At 40.1% G+C, this 10850-nt stretch overlaps 1 protein-coding gene across 1 annotated transcript; it reads right to left on the bottom strand.

Annotated features, from left to right (window-relative positions):
• Positions 1-901: 901 nt before the first annotated feature.
• LOC105041954 (uncharacterized) lies at positions 902-6841 on the bottom strand. The gene is made up of 3 exons (XM_010919029.4): positions 6328-6841; positions 1446-1580; positions 902-1336 (listed from the first exon to the last, which is right to left on the bottom strand). The coding sequence occupies exons 1-3, from the start codon at positions 6785-6787 to the stop codon at positions 1194-1196; spliced, it is 738 nt and encodes a 245-aa protein (XP_010917331.1). The 5' UTR covers positions 6788-6841; the 3' UTR covers positions 902-1193.
• Positions 6842-10850: the final 4009 nt, after the last annotated feature.

Below are 10850 nucleotides of genomic sequence, written 5' to 3'. Positions count from 1 at the left end.
TCTAGATGCTATTACTACAACAAATTTTATTATGGATGCCATTAACCTTATTTTGGTCGTCCGCATCAAACCCATATATAACTAAAGGTGATGCTCATTGCAGTCTGGGTGCACTGGCTATGAAGGTCCAAAAATTGTTCACCGTGCACGATTGCAATAATAGCTAATTCTAGATTCCAATCAATGATATAAGGTACCTGTGATGAAGCTTTCCGTATACGAGCAAAACTAAATTGTAGTATGTACAGAGGAAATTAATAACATAGGAGCACAGATAACGGCATATAATTATTGATAAAATTTGACCAAGTAAGAACCATGTATACCATTCGATGTTCTTTTAGCTGGTTGGTGGTAAAAGCTGTTATGTTGCTCATACAGTATCTAATGCTCACTGCTTGTAAAAATTTTGTTTTGTCTTAATCTATGTAAGTGCTTATTCTTTCAGAGAGGATTTAAACCTCAAAGCAACATCAGTCTTGTTGCTTGATAGAACAGTGCTGGCTGTGCTGCCTTTCGTAGGGTATCTAACAAACAACGGACGGCAATTAATATTTAACTGCAACTTCACGGATTGAAGGTGAAGGCCAAAGATGATGTTATGGATAATTTAAAAACATTGCATACAATACATGTGACACATCAGGTTGCAAATTCATGACCTGCAGCACCTTATAATGGTTTGAAGTTCATATATTGGCATCTCCTCTTACACGTACAAAAGTAACAAGTCTTAAATATGTTCTTTTGTCAACTAAGACGAGTGACAAGCAAGATATGAAACAAATTGAAAATGTAAAAGAAATGGCAGAAATATGCCTATGCATGAATTTTCCTTCTCCACTGAAATGCTGTAAAAACCAGAAAATCTAAGCACAACAATTACAAGCAAAGATCGAAGTAACAAACCATAAAACTGTTTTTATGAAGTTACCTGGAAGCAACAGGAATACAAGCAAACACCTTTCTTGTAGAAATTTTTTGGAAACATAGAAGCAGCCAACTACAAGAGTAACGGCTGGATCATAAAAAGCACCCACTCATCCTACTCATTCCAAACCATGAACTGTTTTTAACAGCTGGCTATCACCAGATCAAGGAAAAGGAAAAGGAATTGGTTACCATATGAAGTGCTAGAAAGGCACACTTAAAGGATAGTCCGAAACAACAAGCATGAGACCCAAAGTCTGGTATCATGCATGTTGGCCACGCAGAATTCCATGAAAATAGCCACCAACCATGACCAAAGACACAAGAGACACAACACCCGCTGGAAATATCTTCCCAGACTTCTTGAAGCGAGAACCCATCACAGCCAGAAGTGCGGCTGATATACCTGATATGTGAAACAGAATAGTCGATGATTTGGGGGAAAAAGGGGAAAAATAGCCAACTTCATAAACTTAGAATTGCAGTGGAAGAGTCTGGCAGAATCCATCTCCTACCTAGCCCCAAGGATGATGCAAAAGCTGGTCTTGCTGGAAGTTGCGTGTACACATAATACAGTAGAGCGGCCGATATCCCTCCAGCAGCTAATGACTTCTGGCTCCCACTCTTCATATATCCCATGACTCCACCCACTTGTATCATTCAAAAACATAAATTTCAAGCTTGAGACACATGGAATCATTCTAGACTTGTATGATATGCAATAAAAACAAGAGTACTTCAACAACTGGGTTACTGCTGCAATCCAGCTTATATGGTATCTAACAAATTGCTATAATACAGCAAAAAGCACATAAAAAGACCAAAACTACAAAATTAGAATGAAAAAAGGTTAATCAAAAGAAATGAAAGAGAAGAAAAATGAATGGGACATTGTTGGTAAAGTTTATCGAGATGCTTAACACAAATCTATTATCTATACACAGTGTTTCACACTATATGGTGGATCATTTTCAACCTAACCAACATATTTCTATTCAAACCTAATACATTTAACAATAGTCCCTTGATTTGAGAATTGTCAAATTATTGGTGACTCGTTCAGATCCATTCCTATTTCAAAATCTATTTAATAACAAAAACTAATTCTTAAAAAAATAAAAATGGAAACTGCACATGTCAAGAACAAGTTTGATCACTATCTGCCAGACCATGTTCAAACAAATGGTAGATCATAAAATATGGCAAAGTTTGACATTACTAGGGGCACAATCTGCCAAATATAAAATAGCACACAGGTGTTACCTTGACACGTTCATCCAGCTCCAAAAATCTGTATCGGATAAGCATCCGAGTCAGATATGTATTGGATACTTGGATATTTACTTATGAAGTTCTTTAGTATTGACTTTTAAAGATTGGAAGAGAGTTGAACTCCTCCAATAATGATTGAGTTGAATACTTCTAACAATGAGTTTGATCCTCTAATTTGATATTAGGAGTGAGTAGCTTCTTTCTTTCAAGATTTGTTAAGGATTTAAGTATTGAAATAACTTTGAAAAATATTATTTTGCTAACATCCTTAAGTTAATCACGAAATTTGAATGAAAAACATATATACTGAAACATCTTAACAAACAATATCTTTTAAGGTCTTTTTTTTTATAAAAAAGTTTAAGGATATAAATACATAATTTAGTTAAATTTATATATTGTCCTATTTATGCCTGTACCTCTCCTTTTGCCTCTTGCCAAGAGTCAAATAATTGGATACTTATATGAATCTGATTCTCGTATCTGTATCCATGCAACACTGCATTAGACATGTAAGAGGATTGCTGTTAGCCTAGCTTTCAGAAAATCCAACCAGTTCTATCATTCGCCATGGAACTGTATGAGTCTCAGCAGCATTGTCAAAGGTTATCACCAACAAAATTCGTGTCAATCTCCATGGATCAGCTTCCCAGGTTTATTTTATTGTAGTGGAAAACCCCATAGTTATCAATTCTTGAGATGCAAATAGGCAGTGCCAGACTTGGTAACACATTCCAAGCGACCAGTACCTGACTTGAACTGCAATAGGCCTTATCAAGCCCCACACAACCTGGTCAAAACATTTATATACTTGTATTTCAATTGTTTTATGTGGCGATGTTTGCATGAAAAACACGCCAGACAATATGGGCAATGCATATTTCTCTCAAAAAACGTGTGCAAAGCATATATTCTTTATATAAATTATGTACAGGCCAGCTTAGATTGGATTAGATATGGCATCTTGTCAAGTGAGCTAACCAAACGAGATTTCAAGAGCAAGATTTGACATGAATCAAAACATTTTTTTGGATTGCCTGCTGACCTGATAAGCTTACTTATTACTGCTTTCTTATCAACTTAAATCTCCTAATGTTTAAGATTTTGGTTAGATCTTGGACTCCTAAATGCTTTCAGCAACTCTTTGACAATTGTACTAACAAAATATCCAAATTGTAATTTACTTTAACTTTTATATGTATAATAAATTTCCAATTATTGATGCATGAGAGACGACTGAAGATGCTTGTTCATCTCTTATTTTCATATCCCCACAGCATAACCACAGGAAGTGCCAGACCAACCATATCATTTAATCTCATTCCATAGGCAAGAAGGTTATCCAGATCAGAGGAACATAAACCCGGTCTCCACAAAACCTGTTGCAGTCTTGCATTGAAAATAGTTTTCTGGTAGAAGCAACACACCAGAATGCTCATAAATGGTCTCACGTGAAAAGATTCTATAGATGTTTGAAGTATAGAGAATGATGATCTAGAAAGAATAACAGGTTTAACCTCCCCTCTTAGATATAAATTTTCAAATAATAAAGCTTCATTGTCCAAATACTTGCTAGGTTATTTGGGCTGAACATGCATAATTACGAATTAAGTTTTTCTATAATGCCCATTATGTTGCATAGAAATAGTAGTGTTACTTTTGCTTATGTATGTGACGCTTGACTTTGATTTACCAAAACCTCAATAAATGTTACCAGAAGACGTGGCTATGTTCATGAAGTTATATATATGAATAAAAAGAGGGACTGCATATCTACCCTTCTATATGTGGCTCTTAATGTACTTAATTTCTAAACCGCACTCACACATAAAAAACTCAGAAAGCTGCATGTATGCCCGTACCATCATGCTACATCCCCTGCCATCTCTGCTTAAGGTTATTTAACCTATCTAACATCAGTTTAATAATAGACTTGAAAAAGATAACACTCTTTTTATGTTACATTTGCACAAGATGGTTAAAAGGGTCCAAACCTATACTTTTTAATGCTATTGCTTGGCCTCAATAGCCTAGGCATGCAAAGCTTGAGCAGAGGAGAAAAACAAAATGCATGGTACATTCACAAAATGACGAGGATGGGCTGTCTGTTCCCTCTTCCTTGAATCCTTGAATCCTCTCGATTGTTCTCTTGCCTAGCAATATAAACTCAACCATCGCTCACAACATGAAAAGGATCAGTGACCTATGCCCTTTTCCTCAAACCCTTGCACTCACAAAATTGCTCTCTTGCTTGTAACACATGTCAAATAGAACCAAGTTAAATGGTAAACTTACCCATGTACGTCCCCCAACCCACCAGCTTGTCGCCCTTTTCTTCCGCTTTTGTCCTTTTTTCTATATCCTTTGTTGTCCTTAAGACTATAATCTCTTCCCCTCCCACTGCTCTCATTGGAAGGGGAGGGGATGATATAGGTCTTTAAGGGTGTGTTTACTTGAGGGCAAAGTGGATTTACCCAAGACAGACCCACCTTTCCCTGATATATTTTGATTCCTCCCACCAAACACCACAATTTATTCTGGAACAAGGATGTTGCTTCAGGGGCACTTGTGAAATTTCTAGAAAGCTTTTTACTCACTTAGTCTATAAATCTGAATAAAATTATTCGGGAAGAAAAGCTATATAATATAGTTATTTCTCTCTTTTACTCCATTTTCAACCCCAATATTCCTGCATTTTCACTTTCTCTAGAATATGATTGCATGTTATTCTGGAACAAGGATGTTGCTTCAGGGGCACTTGTGAAAATTCTAGAAAGCTTTTTACTCACTTATTCTATCAAATCTGGATAAAATTATTCAGGGAGTAAACCTATAATAGAGTTATTCCTCTCTTGTACTCCATTTTCAACCCCAATATTCCTTCCTTTTCACTTTCTCTGGAATATGATTGCATGTTTGTATGATATACGTGCAAACTGTAACTTCAACAGTAAAAATGCTAAAACATATAGTGCTATAATTACATTTGAAAAATAAAAGTGAAATTTTGGCAAACAATATAAATTGGATAAATGAGCTATAATAAGGTGGGTATTGCTGCATTTTGTATCATAACATATAAAACACAACATTCTTTAAGCATCATCAAGATGATGCATATTTTATATCATGGAGAAGCATAAGCATGTATCAGGCTAATGTGATCAGTGTCCTAGCATGTATCATTATATACCACACAAACAAACACATACAGACACATGCATGCATGTGCACCCATGCTCACACTCACGCACACCAAAAGCCCTTCCACCAAATTCTTATCTTTCTTGACTTTTGCCAAAATCATGACTCCCATGTAAAACAAAACATAACCAAATCCAGTTTTCTGATAATCCCCTCACATCAAACAGAGCATTTTAGAAACTGGAACTTATTCTGGGACACTACAATCTATATATCACAAATCCCATTTATGGAAGTTCCATCTGAGAGTACCTCTGAAGCCAATATCACTCCTCCTTTAACAGGTGTTCAGTGATACAGAGAAAGATGAAAAAGATAAAAACCTCAAGTTCGATTTCGGAACATCGCGAGTTAGCAACATCAACCAACAGACTATTATTACTATTGCAAACAGTCAGATCTTTTCAAAGAGCAGATCATAGTAAGCTATTGTGGCCACATGTCTACAACAGAGAGAATTGTCTTTCAAAGACTGTTTCAATTGTAATGAACTGAAAGAGCCTATTTCAATACCTCTAAATCCAACATCAGCTCATTCACCGATTCTTATTTTGGGAATCACATGTGACCAACATCTATTGGAGATAGCACAAAAATACAGTGGCGGTGCATCCAAACAGACCTTATGAAGATTAGCATTGATTCCACCTTTGCCAAAAAATATAAATAGCTCCCATGCTACATTATTCAAATCCTAAAAATAAAAGGCCTACATTCAACAGATATATTAACACGGAACACAAACAAAGTCACTAATTAATCAGTAGGCGATCATCTCCTCCATTCTAATTTCCATTCAGATCGCAAAATTAGCATACCTTGGGGAGGAAATTAAAACCAAAACCCAAAATTAATCAAGAGGATAAAAGACATATAAATGGGAAGGCATTCAAATGGAGTGGTGAATGGGAATGGGATCACCTCCGACGAGGGCAGCATAACCCAGCGTCAGCTTCTGAGACATGGACATCCCGCTTATCTTCTTCTTATCCTTGTCCGATCCCCCTTCTCCATCCTCGGGATCTCCCCCTCTATCATCACCACCACCTCCGCCTCCGCCGCCATCGGAACCCTCACCTCCACCACTGCCGTCGCCGCCTCCCTCTTCTACTTCGACTTCCACGGCCACCGGAATGACGGTGGTCTCGGGCGGCGCCGCCTCAGAGTCGGCGACAGCAGTGACGAAGCGGCCTCTTTTGGATCGATCGGCAACGAGGGGGGCGCTTCCGACGGTAGCGAGGGGGGCGGGACGGAGGGCGGCGTAGGGGCGAAGAGGGGAGCGGAAGGGCTTGGACTTGAAGGAGAGAGAGGGGGAGGGGCGGAGGAGGAGGAGAGGGGACTGGGAGTGGGAGGGCGCTGAAATGAAGGCGGTGATAGCCATCTTGTAACGTTGTCTCGCCTCGCGGAAAGTTTTAGGAGAGCCAGAGTCAACCGACTGAAGGTGAGGGTTAACGATGATTCTAGTTTATTCTTTTGGAAGGAAGGGATTTGTAATTGTTAAATGGTTGTTCTTCACAGATTAAATTCAAATTAGAGCGGTTGATAAATATAATCATGAACATGGTGGGATTTGTGAATTGTGATTGTTTCATGATTGTTGTTAACAAATTAAATTCAAATTAGAGCATGTTAATAAATATTTTAATAAATATATTAATGAATAATTTAATCATGGTGTTGCTGCTCAAAATCGATCGAGGTCAGAAGGAGGGCAATTGAGCCTCATGCAGGATTGCTAGCATTAGAGTAATCTGCAAAACAAGTCCAAATCGGAGATTGTGGCTTCGCCAATGACCCTCCGATGTTCAAGTCAGATTCAGAGAATAATAATACAGCAACTAGCTCTCTGAGAGGGATTGACTGGCTTACATGATCCTCGAGGTTTCGGTGATTTATATAAAAGGCTGTCGAACAGTTGGTTGCACAGCTGTGAGATCGTGCAATCTCGAGATTGCAGGACCGTTGGACATACCATTATGAATAAGATAATTCAGCCTTCAATTATTCTCATGAAATTGGAGGGAGTCAGTTACGCCTGAGTTGATCCACTCGTGATGGACAGCTGTCGTGCATATCGAAGAAATAAGTCGACTGAGGTAATAGAGTGGCTTGTATGCTAAACGGACTTCTGCGGGTGCCTCAACTCTGTATAACAGTTGGCGGCCATGGCGGCAGCTTGACAACTTGAAGTAGCCTGTGACACCTTGCGGATCCGAGCGCTCACGATAACTGTCGATCTGAGGCACTCACGGTAACCACCGTAATACATCCCCTACTGCTGAGTATGAGGATCAGACGAAAGGAGTATCCCAAAAGTATCTTGAATCCAGGGGTGTATGCATCTTCGAATTGATACCTGTCTGTAGCATTTAAAATGAGTGACGTCAGCTTAGCGCAATTGATGCGGACGATTGTGAGCGATGGGACCATTCAGGTGACAGTTTTTTTTGGGGAATTTAATTATCCAGCGGCGATTTTTTGTTTTCTCCCCCCTTTTAAATTTGTGCTTCAAGGGCATTGAAAGGTGATAGCAATCTTCTCTTGCTCTGTTTGTCTATTGCGATTCCCAAAAGTGAGATGGATCCCAACACGTGAAGAGGCTTAAATTGATATCAGCCCGCAGGAGGCAGGCTAGAGTTTTGCTCGTTGGCCCACTGGCTCCGATGAGGGGTGATACCCAGGTTTCAGTCACTGTATCAGAACCTATGGTTAGGAGAGATGATAATCCCATTCCGATCATCGAGCTTACGATTCCTTTGCCGACGGTCGCGGTGGCCACACTTGAGGAGATTTCATCAAAGAAGACAATGGAGGAGCAAGCACAAGGAAAGGATGCGAGCAACCACCTGTTAGGAGCTTCAATGGAGGAGAGACGAGTAGAGGGCATGGCCGGTCTTCTCGAGGGGATGTCGGAAGTGGGCATGAAGATCAATGAGTCCCAAGAGCTGGTGATGGCTGCCCAATGTATCCCTATGGCTATCCTCCACAAAGGTCCCTCGCAGTCGGCATCTTCTGCTCCCTCAGTGATAGAGAATCTCCAAGTCATGGCAAGATTCCTGAGGGATTTTTTTCCTCTGTTCGAAGGACAGTCTTTGGATGGACGAGGGAGAAAGGTCTCCAAACACTTATCTTTCAATCTTCTACCACTTGCAACACTTTTGACACTTATTCATAAAATTTTGCATAGGTGGGACATTACCTCGCTAATTTTGTTGGCTCTACCCCTGATGATCCATCCTTGGAACTTACGGCGGTGAGGGAAAAAGTTGACTTGTTGAGATATCAATAGGAGTAGATGGAGAATAAGAATAGCGAGCTGGCAAAGGAGCTTGACTCTTTTAAAGAGGCTCTCCATGAAGCTTGGGAGACAATTGATCGTCAAGATGAGGAATTGAGGCAAGTGAATTGAGGCTCTCGAGCAGTAGATGTTTAGAGCCGAAAGGAAGGTTGAGGATCTCAAGAGACAGATTGAAGGTTGAGAGAGATAGAGATTAGAGGCGAAAGAGACTGTCACTAGATCTGTGATGATTTGGAGCAACTGAGGAGGACACTTGGGGGAAGGAGAAGTCGAGATCTTTCTCTCTTCGACACTCATTCTTGAAGGAGTCCCAGCGAGAGCCCAGCCAAGAGGGCCAAAACTTCAGAAGGGACGAGCCGCGGAGAAAGAACGCCTTGGGGAGATGGGCGCTCCGCTTCTAAAGGCGTCCATGCGTCCCTAGAACTATCTGCTGAAACTCGAGAGACCCTGTCAGAAGTGGAGAATTTGAAGAAGTTGGAAGAGAGGAAGATAAATCACAAACTTCTCTGGGGCAAATTCATAGAGCAAGGGCTTTTATCGAAAAATGCTGAAAACAGAGAAAGTTGGTTGGCTAAGAATGGAGCCAAAATCATAATCCAAGCTTACAAGGCAGCATTCTTCGCAGGCTTCGAAAAGTATAGAACCATTGTCCGGGTATATTTTCCCTCAAACCATGTGGAGCCCCTACAGACCGACTGTCTGGATGAGAGCTTGTTGGCTGTAGCGACAGATAGTGCGAAGAGATTTATGAGGACATCCCGCTTTCCTACTGAGGCAAGTAACATTGATGCAACCGTTCAGACCAAGGGGAATGTCAGCACTGAGGAAGACTGTTTCGTAGATAGTTGCCCTGGTGATGCTTCCAAGTAGTGATTTATGTCTCCTCTTTCTTTCTTTTTTTTTTTGTAATCTGGATCTTCCAGTCTTGTATAAAATTTTCATAGAAATATATAAATGCATTTAATTTTGGTTCCATGTTGGATGGATACAAATTATGCTCTGAAGCATACTGATCAAGTGTCAATATATATTAGGTACCTGGCTACAATTTAAAATCATAAGACTTGATTAGCGTTATAATTTAAGCAAGTACATAATCTGAGCCGTTTCGAGCAAGGCATGGGTCGAAATATATTCCGAGCTGAAATCCAAGCTAAACTAAATTTAGCTAAGGTTAGAGTCATAAAATGCAATATGAATTATAATTCAAATTTCGATCTGGATCAGATGTCTCATACCTGTCGTACAGATTTCGAGAAGACTGAAATTTGAATCATTTTTATGTGGGGGGAGGGGTGTTAGCGCACATCTCTACACATCCCCTCGAAAGAGCATAAAGTGTGATTTGCTTGCCACTTGCTTTAACTACCAAATTGACGGTAGAAATTATATCCATCAGTGGTCGCCACGCATTGTGTGCGTGTTCGCCTTCCATCGATTCACATCTCCTGCAATTAATGCACTGATAGAAGATAGCCTTTGGAGGTTTCGCTGATCTAGGAACTATTTAAAGCCTCAGAAAAGATCAAACATAAGCTTTGCAAAGTTTCAAATTGTTCTTCTCCTTCTCTTTTGGTATAGGCACTTCTTTCTTCCCCTATCCTCTGTATTTTTCTTTCTAGGTGAGAGAAATGGCTTTCAGAGATTCTACCTTCGCGTCATTAGGATTTTGATCTGAGCTATCTGAGAGGAACATAGTAGTGCTTCAAGGACAGTATCAGATCCCTCCGGAGTTTCAACTAGAGGTTCTAGGTCCGGATGACCGAGTCTACCAACCATCTTCGGGATGGATGAGCCTTTACGAGGAGTATTTTCGAGCAGGATTGCGGCTTCCTTTCCACCCCTTCTTTGTGGTGCTTCTCCGGTTCTTCGAGATATCGCCATGCACGATTGTGCCGAACTCATAGCAGCATATCTGTGGCTTCATCGTAGTATATATTTTGGCTGGGATCGATCCCAGCATCACATTCTTTCGCCTCCTTTGCAGCCTCAGACGGTATCTAGACTTGCATGGGTGGTGGTACGTGACACCTCGAAAGAAGAAGGATGGCTTCCATTTATAGTTTTCGGGCACACCTTCTATCGTCTACGATTAGAAACCATGGTTCATCCTCATTTCTTAGACGTTAGGCAAAGATTGGGACTT

Source organism: Elaeis guineensis, chromosome 3 (genome assembly GCF_000442705.2).
Source record: "Elaeis guineensis isolate ETL-2024a chromosome 3, EG11, whole genome shotgun sequence".
In the NCBI taxonomy this organism is placed as follows: domain Eukaryota; kingdom Viridiplantae; phylum Streptophyta; class Magnoliopsida; order Arecales; family Arecaceae; genus Elaeis; species Elaeis guineensis.
This window is presented reverse-complemented; position numbering and strand designations above follow the sequence as displayed.

What these genes read in the sequence shown, in the direction of transcription:
- LOC105041954 (XM_010919029.4), bottom strand. Translation starts at nt 6,787, where the DNA reads ATGGCTATCACCGCCTTCATTTCAGCGCCCTCCCACTCCCAGTCCCCT. An exon ending in TTATGCTGCCCTCGTCGGAG is followed by an intron (nt 1,581 to 6,327) that starts GTGATCCCATTC and finishes GAATGATACAAG; the next exon opens with TGGGTGGAGTCATGGGATAT. An exon ending in TGCATCATCCTTGGGGCTAG is followed by an intron (nt 1,337 to 1,445) that starts GTAGGAGATGGA and finishes TTCACATATCAG; the next exon opens with GTATATCAGCCGCACTTCTG.